This window comes from Fringilla coelebs, assembly GCF_963513975.1.
Source record: "Fringilla coelebs genome assembly, chromosome: 15".
NCBI classification, from domain to species: Eukaryota; Metazoa; Chordata; class Aves; order Passeriformes; family Fringillidae; genus Fringilla; species Fringilla coelebs.
Window position 1 is genome coordinate 10,025,296 of NC_140041.1, and position 18,141 is coordinate 10,043,436.

General features: G+C 49.7%; 1 protein-coding gene across 1 annotated transcript; it reads right to left on the reverse strand.

The window, feature by feature from the left end:
• Nucleotides 1-16,436: 16,436 nt before the first annotated feature.
• Nucleotides 16,437-16,967, reverse strand: NEUROG1 (neurogenin 1; the record flags this gene model as incomplete). The annotated part of the gene is made up of 1 exon (XM_084215755.1): nucleotides 16,437-16,967. One exon carries the CDS (start codon nucleotides 16,965-16,967, stop codon nucleotides 16,437-16,439), a length of 531 nt encoding a protein of 176 aa, XP_084071881.1.
• Between the last annotated feature and the right edge of the window lie 1,174 nt (nucleotides 16,968-18,141).

Sequence of the window (18,141 nt, forward strand, 5' to 3'; positions counted from 1 at the left end):
GCACACCTCCAGGGACAGAGGGAGGTGGAGAAGGGTCAGAAGAAGGGAAGGGGGAAGAGGAGTGATGAGCCTTTGCCCTTCTGCAGGGACAGAAAGGTGTCTTGGCCTGGAGTTGTCTTGGAGCATTTGTAGTCTGTGGACTGGGGACGCTGCTCTGCCCGTACCCAAGAAATCAGAAGAGGGTGTTGCTTTCTTCTTGCTTGGTCAGTGCTTCACCTCACACCCAGCTCCAGGCAGAAGGAGAGGACAAGCCTAAAAAATGCTTATAATAGTAATTGGAAAGGTTGTGGGGGGAAAATAGATCTCCTCTTTCTTCAAAATTCCCATCTTGGCCAGCTCAGGACACCCAGCTTATGAGAGCATCATAAACCCCCACACGGTTTCATGCAAGTAGAGATGGTGTTTCCTTCTGGCAAATTTGGAGCTGGCGCTCTGCAGGGACATGGTGAAGTCACCAGCCACCCCTGACCTGGTGTGTGCTTGGTCTCTGCCCCGCAAAAAGCAGTGGACTTGCTCACAGGCTGTTTGGGAGAGAGTAAAGGTTACCCCATCAGTGACATGAGTCAGGTGGGAATTTAAATCTCCTAGTCCCAGCCTGGTGACACCTGAAAGCAGCTGCCTGGCCTTGAAGGAGCAGCCCATTTCAGCTCACCTGTGATTTATTTCACAGAATCATTGAACCACAGAATGGTTTGGGCTGGAAGGGACATTAGAGATCATCTAGTCCCCACAGCCCACCCATGGGCAAACACTAAACCATGTAGCTCAGAAGATTTTTCTCTACTTTCCTCTCATGCCTTAAAATAACCTTTTTGGTAGATAACTCTAAGGGAATGCGGCAGGCTGGTTGTTTGCTCACCTGTACGCTGAAAGAGAAGTTCTCCAGTGATGGAGAAAGCCCCACACCTCCTCCTTCCACCCAGCCAGTGCCTGTGCCAGCTGCCCCAGCTCCTGCTTTGCAGGGATGGCTGCTGCAGGAGCAGCAAACGTTTGTGTCTCCCTGTGCAGAGCAAGGCAGGAGCTGCCCGTGCCGGCAGCCCAGGGTGTGGCAGCTGTGCAGGGGAGAGCTGCTGCCTTACTGGGCTCTGTCCTGAAACCTGAGCCCAGGTGCCAGTGCTGTGGCCATCAGCACTTGATCAATCATTCCCATTTCCTGTCTGCTCATCAGGCATCTCCCCCTGAGTCCTTGGAAAGCTTTTGTTTAGATGTCCAGTTAAGGAAGAAAAAAAAATTGTCCATTTATCTTGAAGGACCCTCTGAAAACAATGTGAAGGAAATCTTGACAGAAGTTTGGTGCTGCTGCTGGGAGTCCTGCAAGGAGCAGCCTGTGGGCTTGGGAGCTGTGGGATGGAGCCAGCAGCTGCCATTCTGCTCTAGGATAGCTTCCAGCCAGTGCCATGCCTGTTCCCAGTTTGCTTACACCATCAGCAGCTTCTTTGTAGCAGAGGTTTCCTAAAAAGAGGGGAAAACAGAGCTAAACTGGCACCTGTGAGGGGGAGGCATGGGAAAAGGTGCTTTCACTGCTGGGCAGTGGGGTCCACAAAGCACCCCCAGCCCCTGGGCTGGGCAGAGAGGGCATGGGAGAGCTGCAAGGGCACTGGTAGCTGATTTCCATGTTCTGTGCACTGCCATTCTGCTTGGGAGGGAGGAAATTCTCCCCCCGGGGAATACTGAAGGTTTATCTGTCTCAGTGGGGCTGAATGAGGTCCCAGGTCCCCTTCAGTGCTGAGTTCTTGGAGAAATAATACCACAAGCAGCTTTTATTGCTGTCCTCACTTTTATTTCCTTATTGCTTTCTGCTTTTCCTTGGATACCCCCGTTTAAAAACCATGTAATTATTGCTTCTCCTAAAAGTAAAAAAAAAAATAAAAGCCAGTTTATCAAACTGGGAAGGTCTTGAAGCATTGGTGAAGAACAAAGGCTGAAGTACTGGGGCTTCAGAGCCCGGGCTGTGTCCCAGGAGTGGAACCTCAGCTGAAAAACCCACAAGCACAGCTCTGTGCTGGGGCTGATCTCTTCCCAGGGCAGCCCTGTCCTTGGGGAGAAGGTGTGAATGGCTTCCTTGAGCGAGTCACTGGATAGCCTTGGCCAGGCTCAGGCTGGCCGCTGCTTCCTGCTGGCTGTTGCTGTCTCACTCCTCAAAAACCGGATACTCTGTTGTGACATTCGTTTTTCCTCTGATGCATGTCAGAAAATAAAACAGCAGAGTGCAGGTGGGGAGCAGAGATGCTGCAGGCTGTGGGGTGAGAGGAGAGAGAGCCAGGCTGGTGGGCACCCCTCCTGTCTGTCTGTGTTTCCTGTAAGGCTTAATGTAAGGATCAGCAGTTGAAAGCTCTCAGAAGGAATATGGCAATGATAAAAGGCAGCTCTGGTTCTTGTTGTCGAGGCAGCCCAGAAACTGTTGAAGAGGCACTGGAAAAGCCATTGAGCTTTTGTCTAATAACTCCTGTGATAATAATTAGCTCAGCCAAAGCAGATTTTAAAGGGGCTTTAAAGTTCTTGTTCAGTGGCTTGAAAGAAAAAAGGCTACCAGAGTCTCTTCTCATCTGAACATCAATGTGAATCCCACAAAATCCCATTATTCCTCTTTTATATAAGCAGTTTGATCAGTTCAGCCTTTTCCCTCCCCAAGGCAACAACTTTCCCCCTTTGTGCATGTTTTCCCCTCAAAATCTGAGCACCTCACCCTGTACACACACCATGCCCAGAGCCTGGGCTCCTTCCTCCCTGAACCCTTGCAAGTGGCATGGATTTGCTGCCCCCATCATGCCAGAAAATGACCAGGTGGAGGTAGAGCAGGGAAATCTGCCTGCAGGAGCACCTGCATCCACCAGGATATTTTTCTTAAAAGAAGAAAGAATTTGATACATATAAAAGCAAAAAGCTCTCAGACTTTGCTTTAGCACCTGATATTTGGAGACAAAACCAGACGGTCCAAAACTCACATCTACATCCAGAGCTAAGTGTTTGCAGTGGAAGTTAAAATTCTGCGAAAAATCAATGATTTGGGCAATTTCTTAAGGAAGCCAGCTGTGGAGGAGTGGCAGAAGAAATGCTGACACCAGCCCAGACCTGTTGAGCAGAGACCTGTCAGTGCTTTGCATCTGCTGGAGACCTTCTGCACATCCCCTTCCCCAGCTGCCTGAGATTCAGAGCAGCTGTATTTACAATCTGTATCTACTGGGAACATGCCAGGTTGGATTCACTTAAAGACAGAACTTAGGGACAACCTGCTGCTCTTTGAACTCCCTGGGGACACTAAGGCACCTTCCTCAGGAAAAATCAGTAAATATGGAAAGATTCACAACCCCCAAAAGCTCTACAAGTACAGCCAGGGGTGTGGGGTATTTCAGCAAGATTTGATGCAAGAGAAGGGGTGGGGATGGAGGCTGACCTCCAGTTGCTATATGGAAACACATCCCCATGGCAGCTGTTTTCCTTGTGGCTGAATATGAGCTGCATATATCCCTGCCATGCAGGTTTGACACAGCTTTGGACAGAAATACGGAGGCTAAAGGGGCCATGAGAAGGGGTGGCACATGTCATGGTGCACAAGAAGTTCTGCCAGGTTCAGAACTGGTGCTCTGTGTTCCCCAGTCTCTGCAGAGCCCCAGATGAGCTGCAGTCCTGATGGCCAAGGAGCCTTCCTAGGTTTAATGCCAAAGCAAAGCACAGCAGCTTGGAGCAGAGCAATAACCCCCCCAGCATGGAATACAAACTCTCCCCAGGCTGGAGCAGCTCAGGTTGCAACGCCTCAAGAAACAGCGAGTTCAAATACAAACAAACCCCATTTTCTTTGCAAAATTTTCTCTTTTGAGTGGACTAGAAATGGCATTGAACTGAAGGCAAGTTTTGCTAGTAAAATATACTAATAAACTGCTTCGGAGACTCATAAACTGCGTTGTGTTTTTTAATGGCAAATAATAAAGGAGTCTAATAAAGTGTTGGTTTTTTAATGGCAATTTTTTAAGCGGCTGGAGCAGAGATCAGGAGTTCAGCCTCCTTCCTTGTTCTGTTTGTGGTATATTTATCTTCATGAAGAGAATGGTAGCAGGGGGATTTATTTTTCTGAATGAACGTCTCTAAGCCCCTCATACCTCCAGGGCTTATAGTAAGGTTGGATCCAATGACAGGAGAGTCAACATTATAAGCCCTTAGAGAGGGCTGAGTGCCTTGTAGATAGTCTCAAGTGGATGCGCTTTCAGCGTGCCGTTACCCCGGCTTACATTAGCGGCTGAAGAGACTTTGTGTGTCCCCGATGCCCTCGGGTGACCCGCGACCCCTGCGACTCCGCTCTGCCGAGATGTGAGGCTGGCGGCCGAGGAAATGGAGAGGGGCATTGTGCCGCGGAGAAAGAGCAACACAAACACAGGGTGTTCTCAAAGGAAACAAAAACCCAGTGGAAAACAACCCTCCCCAAACTGGCAGCGAGGGGCAGCCGGGGGGAAAGAGCAGGCACACGTGCTCTGGGCAAAGGCACCCCAGAAACTCACTGCTGGCTCCTCTGTCTGTCCTGGGGCTCGGCTGTGTCCAGGAGTGGCTGAGCAAGCTGGAGTGGGGCAATGGAAAACGGGTTTCCCCGTGGGTTCTGTATTTCTAAATATAAAAAGAAAATAGGCTGGGTTTGCATTTGAGGAGTGCTTTGGCGCAGAGATAGAGTGTGGAAATTATGTGTTATATTCAGATGTCCCAAAGGACAGCAGAGCTCAGCCCTGCTTGTGTCTCAGCAAAACACGCTGAAGCTTCATTTGGAGTTTCAAATGCCAAAAAGGGGCCGGAGCAGCCCAAGCTCCCGTGCTGTGGGGGATGCCGAGCCCTGACCTGATCTCTTGGAGGTGTGATCACCAGCAGGTGGATCAGACAGCCAGGCTGGCACTGGCGCTGGGTCAGGCACTGGCACTGGGTCAGGCACTGTCCCAGGGGCAGGGGGTGGCAGTGGGGGGCAGGTAGGATGGCTCAGGGGTCTGTGAGCTGTAATGCACAGCCAGCGCTTCACTTTGAACCGTTCTTAATGCCCAAGAGAGGCCACCCTGCCCCAAGCAGCGGCTCCCTGCAGGGAGAGATGCTTGTGCAAACAGCCTCGTCCCTCCAGGACCTTTGTGCCGGTTTGGGGTGTTGAGGGTCACCACCCTGCCTGGCCCCAAACCCATGCCCAGCTGCTGCTTTCTGCCTGAGTGAGACAGCGACATCCTCATACAGCCCCTGGCTACTGCTTAGAGAGCGTCAGATCTGTCATAAATCAGAACCAGCAGTGATGGCATCGTGTTCCCATCTCCTCTCTGAAATCCGGGCTTCCTCCACCTGTGCCGTCCATCCCCACTGGCTTCAGCCCCGGCTCGGATTCTGCACTTTGCAGCATCTCTGAGAGAAGCAGGATGTGCTCCGTGTTCTGCCTCTGTGGCACTGACAGGGACAGGGATGGGGAGGAGGTGACAGTCCGGCACCTTTTCATCACCTTGGAGAGGTGGGAAGTGCCCCCTCCCGGCCCACCCAGCGCATCCGAGCCTGGTCCGTGCATGAGAGCATTTTCCAGATGCCAGTGTGCGTTTAAAGTTTAAAAAGATGAGCAGAAAAGCCCGTGTCATGGGTGCCCGAGCTAGAAGGAGAATTTCACCGTCATGAGGGAATGTATTGTCCCCAGAGCTGGCCAAGTGGATTTGCATGCTTAATTCCCACTAAGCATTTTTGAAGGAGTAATCTGATAAAATCTTCAACCTGTTGGTAGCATAAATTTAATCGTATGTCGTTCAGAAAAGGGCAGGGGCACTTCCAGCTCCCAAACGTGCAGAGCAGGAGATGTGGTCGCCCGCCGTGACCCGGCCGGGTCCATCCCAGGCCAGAAGCCAGCGCTCCCCGTGCGCCGCTGGGGAAAGATCGGCGCGGCCGGGCACAGACGGAGGAGAAGAAGACTTTTATCCCATTGTTTTTCCCTGTGATTAATCCATCTAAAGTGCTCCTCTGAGCGTAGCCAAGGGCAGTGTAAGAAAGAAGCAGTTTGAGCTTTGTGGGGCTTTTCTCTTCTCCTTTTCTCCCCCCTTTCCAAGTGTGCTTTACAAACATCCTCCCCGCTCGCCCTCTGTATTTGCAAAACCGTCTCCTTCTGCCCATGGCTCCTGATGAAGTCCTTGCAGAGCTCCTTGTCCACCTCCAGTCTTTTCAGCACGTATTCAAATTAACCCTTTTGTCCCATTCACACCCCCTTTCTTTGGCGGATATTGTGGCTTTGCCAGCAGCGATCCTGCAGCGGCTATTCTAATGTAAGCGCATTCTGGCAATGCCTTGAGAACCTGATCAAGATCATCCCACAAATTTAATCCCTGCAAATTACAAAATGTTTACTATCATTCACCTTCACGCAGCTTTATTTCGTGGGCTTTCTTCAAGGAGCGAGCGGGACGTGTGTGTTGCCAGAGATGCCCCTTCACGTCTCCAGCTGATCACCTCAATGGGACCAGAGTCAAATGGTCAAGGCCATATGCGTATGAAAGCCTGGGCTGTGCTGCCAGCTATTCTCTCTAGCTCTGCATGGATTTCACACTTTTCTATCCTGTTAGGATGCCTACCATTTACTTTAGCGTTGATTTTTTTTATTCCATTTCTACGTCCTGTGTCATCTGGATTTAATCTAGTTAGCAGATTTTATGCCTAAAATTGCATTGTTAAAGGGAATTGTTTAAATGGGGACCGGTGGAGAACCCTGAAACCCTTGAAACCGGGGTGTCCCCCCGCCCAGCGCCGGCCACACATACCTCGACTGCTGCGGCCCTTGGCTTGGTGCGAGGGGCTCGGAGGTGGCTTTGCTTTCTTGAAAGCGTCCATTGCTATTTTCAGAAGCACAAACAGATGCAAATGTCTCTGCAAACATTGCACAATGAGATGCAGGGAGAGGACAGCCTTTCAAAATCTCTGAATAGCCCTTCAAAGCAAGTCTAATTAGGGTAAGTAGAGGTAATAGGCCTACTTGCGTTTTTTACACTCGAATTTTTCCTCCCTCAAAGCCTGCAAGGCTCTTTTTCCCCTGTGGCTGGGGGGTGGTGGTGGTATATACCCTCTCCCATTTGTTTGCGCTAACAAATGTAGGGATGAAAAGAAGGGGGAGAGGTAGGAAGGGGGGGCGAGTAGAAAAATCAATCATTTGAAAAGTCTCCTCTGTTAGTTTTTTTGGTGGCTTTTCCTGGTGAGATAGATAGCGGCAGAGCACGCAGCATCCTGGCTGGGGCCGGGTGTGGGGCAGGCACCAAAGCAGAGCCTGCAGCTCGTGTCATGTGGAACTTCAGTAAGTGAAAAAGAAAAGCAGAAGGTATGGGCTGAATACTTGGGTAAATCAGTAATAGAGCTAAAGGGCATATGCCTGTAGGGAATATGTTGGCATAAAAGAGCTTTAAGAGGGGCCATTCATACTGACAAAGGGAGATTTGAATTGCTGCCTTCACAATAGCATGAAAGGATGGGCTTGGGGTGTTCTGAAACAAAGTGGAAATCATACTGCCCTGAACGGCTCTAATAAGCTTTTAACTATTTTACATTATGGCATTACCTCTTTTTTTTTTTTTTTTTTCCCCCTTCTTCTTGTGAGCCGGGTGCCAGCCCCACTTAGAAGTGTGATTTATACTTTTTTCTTCATGGTAACTTTGGAGGAAAATAGACGGGAACTGAAAGGCAGTAATTCAGCTTTTTCAAGACAAGGAGGGGGAAATGCCATCATTTCTGAACGTCCCAGAATCACACCAGTGCGCTGAGCTCCCTGACTGCCGCCGGCAGCACCCTCGCACGTCTGGGCCAGGGATGCCGGCTCACGACACCAACCACCCGACTAATTGTGCTCATTAGCAGCCCTGCAATCAGGGCTGTGCACTAACACTCGCTGTGCACTAACACTCGCTTACTGCACGGTGCAACTTAGGTGGGCTCCAGCGTGCGCTCCAAAAACCGCAGATATCGCTTGGCAACCACCCCGACTTTCCCCATCAGCAGAGCTTCAGCATCTCAGCCGATATTTGGGGGGACCCGGGGGGCTGCAGCTCCCACCTCTGGCCTGGGAAGGAGGCAGTTGCCCGGCCTGCGTGTCGGGAGCCGCGCTGGCTTTGTGTGCGCTGGGGCTCCCTCCCCAGCTCCCCCCAGATGGTGCGATCGCACGACTGCACTGTTAAAATAGAGCTCGGATAGACAATTAGCCAATTACTCACTCTGTCATTGCACTTTCTTCTTGTAACTGAGATGCAAACTGGACTATGTCTTCTTTGGTAGCTTCATTCATTGGCAGCATTATTTAATGACACTTTTGTCAGCTTTGGGTCTGCCCAAAGATTTCTGAACGTAGCTTTATGAACCCAGAAAGGGCGCCCCGCCGAGTGAAAGCGGACTTTGAACCTACAGACGATGCTAAAGACAATGAATTTCCCAAAGTCAGGGAAAGAAACCCAGAGCATGGCTACCACAGGGCATGTGGCTCAGTCCCTCATTGTCAGCAGCAGTGGCTATGGGAGAATAGCCCAGTAGCCAAAGGGGCTTGAGCATGTGGATGCATGGGCCATTTTCTCTGCTTAGATATCTCAGAAAAAAATATCACTGCAAGTGCTGCTGGGTCTTTTTAAAGATTCAGAGGTTGGGCAGTTGGAACAGCTCTTTTGGGCCAGATCACTCAAGAGCCTCTCTAAGACTGGCCAAAATTAGGTTTTGTTTCTTTAACAGTCCAGTCTCAGCCCAGCTAACTTCAGTGCAGCTGTGCAGAGCCACAGCCACAGAACTAACACAGTGGAAATGGCAAGATTCAGAGGTTTGGTTTTGGCATTTTTCAGGGAAGAACAAACACTTGCCTATTGTCCAATGAGGAAAACTCCATCGTTTTACATATATTTCTTTGAAACGGGATAATTCTTTTATTATCCACAGCTTTTTGGCAGCAAGCATAATTAGTGGCTCTCACCTCTGAAGTTCAAGGCCATGCAGATACAGGGATGGCTCCTCGGTTATCTTCAAGGAAGAAGGAAAGAAGAGGAGAAAGGTAGAGGTAGAGATAGAGATAGAGATGATAGAGATAGAGAGAGGAAGGAAGGAAGGAAGGAAGGAAGGAAGGAAGGAAGGAAGGAAGGAAGGAAGGAAGGAAGGAAGGAAGGAAGGAAGGAAGGAAGGAAGGAAGGAAGGAAGGAAGGAAGGAAGGAAGGAAGGAAGGAAGGAAGGAAGGAAGGAAGGAAGGAAGGAAGGAAGGAAGGAAGGAAGGAAGGAAGGAAGGAAGGAAGGAAGGAAGAAAGAAAGAAAGAAAGAAAGAAAGAAAGAAAGAAAGAAAGAAAGAAAGAAAGAAAGAAAGAAAGAAAGAAAGAAAGAAAGAAAGAAAGAAAGAAAGAAAGAAAGAAAGAAAGAAAGAAAGAAAGAAAGAAAGAAAGAAAGAAAGAAAGAATTTTCATCTGTTTCCTTCTTGAGCATAGAGTTTCTGTGAGATTTACCTGTGGATCCTCCAGGCTGGGTTAGAGTGAGTATGCCCTGGACATACACACTCAAACTCCAGCTCGGGGTGTGCACATTCAGCAGCACCTTCCCTCAGCTGATGATTCCCTTCCCTGCATCTCCCAGCATCCCAACAAGAGCTCTGGGGAGCAGAGGTGACAGCCGTGCTGGTGACAGGTAGCCCAGAGCTTCCTGCCCTGGGACCAGGGACCTCATTAGTTGCCACTTGATTTATCAAGAGGGCATTATGGCTTTGGAAGCTGACATCTTTTTGGATTGCAAATAGGAGAGGAGGAAACTGTACCCTGTGAAAAGATTGATTAAATACTAATTAACCTCTTTTCTTAGATAATGAAAGCACTTCAGTGATCTGGATAAACACGATGCGCATCAGTTGCTCTCCTGGCGAAGCAAGGGGTAATTGAGAGAGCAATATCCATTACTGGTGTTGTGACAGGAAGGGTTTTCCTTTCAGATTACAAAAGACTTGTTGCAGATGAGATGGTACTCAAATTGGAAGGAAAAAAGACACCATATTCTTTTATCTCAGGAGTTAAGTCCCTTCAGTTTGAATACTACTACCAGTCAAGAAGAGAAACTGCATTTATATCTAGGGATTGTCAAGTGAAAAAGTAAGAAAGTAAATCAAGTTCTTGGGCTTTGGAGGGAGGGATTGGCTCAGCTGCTTGTAGTTGCTGGTCTCTACTGGCAAGGTCTCTAGCTTTTCCAGGTCTGAGGAAAACAATGTATAGATAAATATTGCCTATTCTCTGTGAGTCCCAGAGACCGAATTGGAAAGCTGCAGGGGAAGAGATGCTTCTTCTGGTCCATGTTAAATTTACATCTGAAGGCCAAGTCCCATTGTTCCACACAGATAGCAGCCTTGCCTAGAAGGGCATTGCTTCCTCCAAAGTGAATATTTTAAAGGAGAAATCCAGGTGGGAAAGGACTGTTCAGGATAGGTTGATCAACTTTTACCTGCAAATAGTGATTTTCATTATTTCTGACCCTGTATTTGAGACTCTCTTATCTGTGCATTGTCCTGAAGGTCAGCATGGGGAATCCTACATGAAATTTACCACTCTGGGAATTTTGTCTTCCTCCATTTAATTTGCAACATTTGCCTTCTCTGTTTGGCCTCATTTATCTAAACTGTTCATCGAGGGCCCCCAGATCTTTTGGTTCCTACAACAGAAACAGGGCAAACTTCTGATTCCACAGCGTCCCTTGGCTGTGTGTCTCTTCTCCTGCCACCACCAAAAGTGGACTAACACCATCTTAGATTTGGGATTTTGTATTTTCATGTTTGCAAATGTTGTCTTTCTTCAGGCTTGTCACCTCAATGGAAGCTGCAAGCTGGAAAAGCAAGCTGCTCTGCCTGGTTTGTGCTGGGGAGTAGATGCCAGGTGCTGCCCTAGACAGTCCTGCTGGAGGTGTCCCTGGATATGATTTCATAAAGATTGCTGACATCTGCCATGCAGAGAGGAGCAGAGCAAGTGGTTTGTTTGTAAAAATAAGCCAAATTAACTCCTACAGATGGAACTTAATCCATTATTTGTGCAACAAACCATTAAGGTCTGTAATCACCTTGGATTGTCATTAGACAGCTTTAAATGCTTTCCTAGAAGGCAACTTTGTGAAATCTTCAGGTTAAAGAAAAAAGATTATCCTGGAATGTGCAGAATGTAATAATCCAAGAAAGAGACAGTGAAGTCCTGAGGACTTTGCCAAATCTCTGTTTGGGAAATAGAGGCATCAGTCCCCTCGGATGCTTCAATTTGTAATTAAGTACATCCCACAAGCATGAAGGAAGAGTGGAAGGGAGACCATGCACTGACACAGGTAGGTCCTTCTCCTTAGCACAATGAATCTCTTGGATTGAAAGCAAGGGATCAGGAGGCTGAATAGTGCAGCTAAATGAATGAGCTCGAGCAGGGATGTTAGTGAGACACTCAAAGCATTTTCTTTCCAATTTCTGTGTTAGGATGCCAGATTTCTGGACTTGATTTCGACACTTCCATTCAGCAGAGTGCATGCAAGTCTGTGTCTGTGGACCCTTACTCATGATTACTCAAGGAATAAAGTTAATTTCTTCTCTAAAAGTCTTGCTTCCACAAGTTTGTACTCTCTTCAGAGCTATGCTCTGTGCTCCGTCCTACTGACCTTTGGCAAAATCCCACTGACCTTTGCCAAAGTCCTACTGGCAGTCAATGAGTAAAACAAATGGGGTAGAAGCTGAGTGAGAAGAGTTTCTTGTACTTGTGGAATCACACAAGAAAGGATGGAGGAAGGTGGCATCTCTGTCCCAATCTCTCTAATGTGATATTTCATTTTCCTTTTCAAATGAGCAGAGTTTCATAAGATTTTGTGAGAGGAGAGGTTCTAACAGATGCTTTGCAAAGTCAAACAGAGGCAAAAGTGAGAGACCTGAATAACAACAAGTGCTGTGCCATCAGCATTTCCACGCTGGCAGAGAAGAGCATTATCCACTGGGAAGAGTCTTTTCACTCTTGTCTAGTGGATCTTAAACTGGAAGAGTGACAAGTGAAAAATAATAGTGATGATAATGGAGGAGCATTGCTCGGCGTGTGGAGCCCTGCTCTGCACCAGCAGCGCCTCTCGTGAGCCCTTTGCCATCCCTCCTGAGAGAACAGCAACCTCAGCACGGGGCAAAGCCCTGCTGCCAGGGCCACGCTGCTCCCCCAGCCCAGCCTCTCTGCTCCTGCCCTGGGATTGATAACAGGGCTGGGTCCCACAGGGCTTTTAAAGGGATCTGTTACTAAACCATGGCCCTGTGACACCTGTGGGCTCTTCAGCAGCTCTTCTCAGAAACCATTAGGGCTTTTGGCTGAGGAGGAAGAGAGAACAGGGATTAGTTGTTCATGGGCACCACTACCGGGCTGCTGGGCATAAAACTGGTACTAACAAGCCATTTAATTTGTTAATCTAGACTTAAATATCTTCTAGCAGTGTTGTTTGAAGACTAAACAAGTAAGAGGCAAAGTATCAGCTGAAAGTATTTACACAGTAGTTTTGCATCTCTGTCCTGCTCACACACAGTAAATCTGATTGGTCCTTAGCAGCTCTGCTCCTCCAGATGACTTCTTTTAATTGCATGTGCCACCAACAAAAAAAGCTCCTGAAAATTGGTTCTCACCTGCTTCTGCTCTGATAATCTCCACTTACTATACAGATCAGTCTTAATGGAGAATTTGAGCCCCAGAGATCTGTAATTATAATATTAAGTTTCATGTGCTCAGCGGTGGTAGCGCAGACTGTATTTTACAGATCATGTACAGAGTAAAATCAAAATCTATGACAGATTGAGGCCCAATAATGAAAATCCTTCTGAGGATGCTCTTGTTCATAATGAAACACTAAGCATCGTTTGAGCCTCACCACATCAAGTGTGACACTAAATAGGGCACCACATGGCATTGAAACTACAGAAAATACTTTAATCTAAAACCTGTACAGAATTCTGTATTTGCAGTTATTTGCTCACTTGTTGAGCTCAGGTAATTCAGAGAGAATCTCCAGAGCTTCAAATCTGTTGGAAAATGCTTAAACAGAGTAGTTCCAGCTGCTGTGGGCCCTTCTCATCAGAGCACACAAGCGTCTTGTAGTTGGTAGGGGAATTTTCCCCACAGTGAATCCCAGCAGAGAGAAAGTGGGATAATCCCAGCTGTGATTCAAGACAGTCTGTGCTGGGTGTCTCCCAGCCAGCAGGGATTCCCTATCAATGGAGCCATCTCAGACTTTCTCTCCTAACTAAAGGGGAGTTAAGGGACCTAAGGACTTGCAGAACCTCGGAGCAGAGGGTCCCTAATTCTTGCATGCCCTGGAGGTGGCTGAGTGGATCCAACAGAGCTAAAGTGCTGCCAATACCTATCAGCAGACATATGAAAAAATGCATATGCACACATGCAATGTGGTGCCAGGATTAAAAATCAAGATTCTATTTCACTTATTTCTGAAGTCAGTAAGGATTTTGCCATTGGTTTCAGTGGGACTGAGACTGTTGCCTATTTACAGATATTTTTTACCACAGAACAATCTGGTATTTCCAAAAAACTTGCTAATGCTTTCATCAGCCCTAGTATTTAATTCACGTATTTTTTCCCCTCTGTACTAATGCAAGGAGATTATTTTAGTGCAATTAAAAATAGCCTCCTGTTCCCAGCCAGGGGAAGCCTGTTCCAATTCACCAAACTATTCTTTTGATAAAAATAAATACAAACCCCGTTGTTGTAAACGGGGGTGCAGGTTGGTCCTGCAGCCTCTGAATATGGGCATTCCATCTGTCCCGGCGGCAGATTTGTTCAACTGTGTCTGAACCTATCACTGCTCCGGGGAAAAACTGTTCTCTGACTCATGTTAATGTATGAATCTAATTGTGTCCTCACGCAATTTGCAGCTTTCATTGCCCATTAGGAACATTAACATCATACACTGAGTGCTGCTAGATGTATGGTCTTTATATACTGCATAATGTCCACAGATCTCTGCTGGCAGCTAAGAAAACACAAAAGAATAGAGGATATTTTGAAGTTTTGTGGAGTTTTTTTTTTTCCTTCTTCTTTGAGATTGAAGTCCAGTGTCTTGGGACCCAGTGACTTTAGATGACCTTCCGCCTCCATGGACTGTACTAAATTTCAGCCCCTGGAGGCTCCTGCATACAAAACCTCCTGGCTTTCAAGGGCAGGTGCAAGCAAAGCTTCACTGCGCCACAGATTAAGACCTGTTACTGCCAGAATTAGATTTCAAAAATCTCTTTTATTTAACAGGACATCATTAAGGAGCTGCTCTATACTGGTTGATGGTGTCTTTAATTAATATAAGTATTATGCTGCTGTTAGGATTTCAAAAAAATAACACTTTTCAGCATTTATAGTTACTGAGAAGCAAAAGTGGGTGTGTGTCTGTATGGACATGCACATGAAAAGTGTGTTAAAGAAATATTTATCTGTATTGCAAGCTCAGGCACTCACAAAGATGGAAATGCTGACACTGAAGTATCTGTGCAAACTTAATTCAGCTCTTCTCCTTCTAATTTTTGTGACAATCATATGATCCCAAATTACGTTTTTGATGATATCTCCACATTCTTCCCACAGGAGGGTTAACTTCCAGGCAGAGTTTTTGCCTGTGTGATGAATAACTCCTCAGTGTTCTGTCTGATGCTTTCAGTGTTTGCCCTCTGCCTTTTTCCCCACACCATGTATGATCACGTCCTAAAGAATTCCTTCCTGGGCTTTTACTTCAGGCCCTAGAATCTGAGTGCTCTGAAAGCTCTGGATAATTAAATCCTTAAATTCACTTGTGAGGGGATGGTGGTACCCCAATTTTACAGATGGGAAACTGAGGCACAGAAAAATGAAAGTCAATTCATTCCATAATCCAGGGCAGTCCCATCAGAGATCTGATTTTTCTGGGTTTGTACAACACCTTCTCTCCATCTTTCCCCACAAACTCCCTGCTACCTGCACGCACACTTCCAGCTCACCCATTTTTTGGAGATGGCTGTAGAAACATGTCTGAGCTGCCTCACTTGCCCCATAAAACAAGGCAAAGAGGATAAAACTTGGGTTTGTGTGCCCAGGGCAATATGGGAGCATTGAGCAACGCTAAAGAGAGGGAGGATGGAGTCAGGAAGAGTAGAAGGGAGGGTTTTGGGGGTCAGAGGGCTCCCCCATTGCCCACAACTGCAGGAGAAATAAACGTCTGGGATTTTGCAATGGTGAAGCAGATTTCCTGGTGACCAGGGTACTCTGGACACCCTCAATCTCTAACTGAGGGCCAGAGCTGTGCCACAGCTGGTGCCAGGGCCATGAGATGACACCTTTGGCCACACTCTTTTTCCTTTCCCTTCCTGTGAGTGAACTGGGAGAGCCTCCATCGCACCTTGTGCCTTGAGGAAAAGAGGCAGCTGATGCCACTCAGTTCTGCCAGTGTCACAGGTTCAGGGAAAGTGACAAGCTCTGTGCCCTGTTCAGGGGTTCAGCACCTTCTCCTTGCCCCCTAGGAGCTCCTGCTGCGAGCCTGAAGCATGGGCACTGCTGGCTCCTGCTCTCTGTGCTCCTGCTCTCTGCCCGCATCTCCCGAGCGGGCTCTGATCCCCTCCCGGGACGCTCGGGGCCAGCAGGTGTTTGCAGGTAGCCGCGGGTGTCTGTGGCCACTGGGGTGTCAGAAGTGCTGGCTGCTGCCTTGGGGTGATCCCTTCCCTTCCACCCCAGCCTCCTTCCGAGGAGTGAACCCCTCGAGCTCAAGAAACAAAACTCCAGAGGCGCTGCCAAAATTCAGTACAAACGTTAAAAATTTTATTTACAGGGTAAAGTACGATCTCTTAAAAAAACCAAACCAAAACAAAACCCCCACTTTGATAAGAGGTATAATAATAGAATAAAGCTCTTTATGTACAAAAATACAATTTTCATATGAATGAACATCTTGAATAAATTAAACCGCTCTCTGGTCCAGTCGCTGAATACCCCGTGTCTGCTCCCACTCTGAAGCAGGCCGGCCGCGCTGGGGGTCAGCATCTATAATGCATGAGCCTCTCCTCTGTCCGCCGGGTGCGGGGTCCCATCGGGGCCGGTGCTGGGACCCCCGGGAGGGGCTGAGCCGCCCCGGGGCAGGGCCAGGGAGACGCGCTGAGCCCCGCGCTGCGCCCCGGGCCGCATCGGCCCCTTAAGCCTTTTCATGGCATTGTCAGGGCGTTCAAACCAAATTTTCATGCTCGTTTTTCTTCTCTGGAGAGCTACAAATTGTAAAATTGACTTTTCACCTCGTCTGCGGCAGCAAATCTGTCGCTTTTCTTCTTCCCAGTTTTTCGGAGTGGAGCGGGAGGCGAGGTGGGGGTCTGGGGGAAGGGGCTGGGGGGAAAGGAGAGTGATGAAAAGTGCAACGGGACGAGGCCCCCCCCTCACCCCCCTCCGCCCCCGGCCCCGGGCCGAGCGCCGGGCGGTGCGCGGGGGCGCCGGCGGTGCGCGCTAGCGGAGGGGCGCGCCCGGGCCGGCGGGCAGCCCGCGGAAGCCCCTTAGGCTGTCGGCGGGCGCATAAGCGCAGTCCTCGGAGGTGGCGGGGCTGCTGGGGCCGGAGGCGGAGGCGCAGAGCGAGGGGGCGGACGGGGAGGCGCTGGACAGCCAGGACCCCGCGTCGCTGCCGGGGCTGGGGGGCGCGGCGGCCCCGCGGAAGGCGGGGGGCGGCGGGAGGCACTGCTCGGCCAGGCGGAGGGTCTCGGAGAGGGCCCAGATGTAGTTGTAGGCGAAGCGCAGGGTCTCGATCTTGGTGAGCTTGGTGTCGTCGGGGAAGGTGGGCAGGACGCTGCGGAGCTCGTCCAGGGCGGCGTTGAGGTGGTGCATGCGGTTCCGCTCCCGGTCGTTGGCCTTGACCCGCCGGCTGCGCTTCAGCGTGTGCAGCAGCGCCTCGGTCCGCGCCCGCGCACGGCCGCGCCGTCTCCGCCGCTCCCGCGGAGCGCCGGGCTCCGCGCCGTCGCCGCTGCTGGGCGCCTCGGCGGGCATCCTGCGGGAGAGAAGCCGGAGCCCGTCACTGCCACGCGGGGCAGGGGAGGATGGAGGGGGAGCGAAGGGGAAGGTGCGAAGCTGCCGGGGAAGGGGTGGGGGGGAAGGAAAAAAAAATAAATATAACGGAGAGGGTGGCGGTGCGGGTGCTTGGCAGGTGCCGGCGCTCCCGTACTCACATGGAAAGGCACTCCCGGGGATGCGGATAAGCAATAACGGTGTAAAAACACAGAGAGGAAAAAGCCGAGCCGGCCGCTATAGGGAAAAGCAGGGGACACAGCGCCGGGGAAAAAAAAAAAAAAAAAAAAAAGGCGAAAAAAAAAAAGCCAAAGCCCGGGGAAAGGCGGGGCGGGGGGACACGCGACCGCGCGTGGCTTTGAAGTGCTGCGGGCTGCGATCCGCTCGTGTGAGCGGCGGCTTTGGCACACGACGGCGCGGCCGCCCGTTCTTATAGCGGCGGGCGGACAATGGCCCCGTGGCCGCCCCGCGGGGCCGCGCCGAGGCGGCAGGTCGGCCCCGTGCGCCGCGCCCTCCGGAGCGTGCCCGCAATTACCGCGGGCGGCCGCGCATCTGCCGCGCCCCCGGGGGACGGGGGAGAGAGGGGGGGTCCCCCCGCTTTGTCCCCCCCGTGTGCGGGGAGGGAGGCGGCAGGACAAAGCGGGGCAGGGGGGTCGCGGCTCAGCGCGGGGGTGGAGGGGTCACCGTCCCGCTCCGGCCGCAGGGGCTCCAGCGTGAGTTTAAACCGCTGCGAGCAGGGGGTTTGGGGAAAGAGAAAGGTTAATCTGGATTTCCAGAGGATGAGCCGCGGATTATTCCCCAGCCAGATGCGGGCGGAAGATTTTGTCGGGTTTTCGTTGCACCTTGCGGTTTTTTTCTACATTCACGCGTCAAAGTGAAAATGCTCTAAAATGGTAAAACTCAAAGCAGGTATTTCCCTCCTGCGTTTCTCAGGTGAATATCAACACGCGCTTTGGCTTTCACGTGCTTCGCTTTGAAAAGGATTTTGCAGGTGTTCGGACAGTGAAAAGTTCCAAAGGACATTTATTTACAAGCTTTGATGGTTGTAATCACAATACGTATACACTGTATATACATATATACACACTGTATATACAATGCACAGATACGATTCTTCTTTGTCTGGATAAAACGAAAGAATTGTGCTTTTTTAATT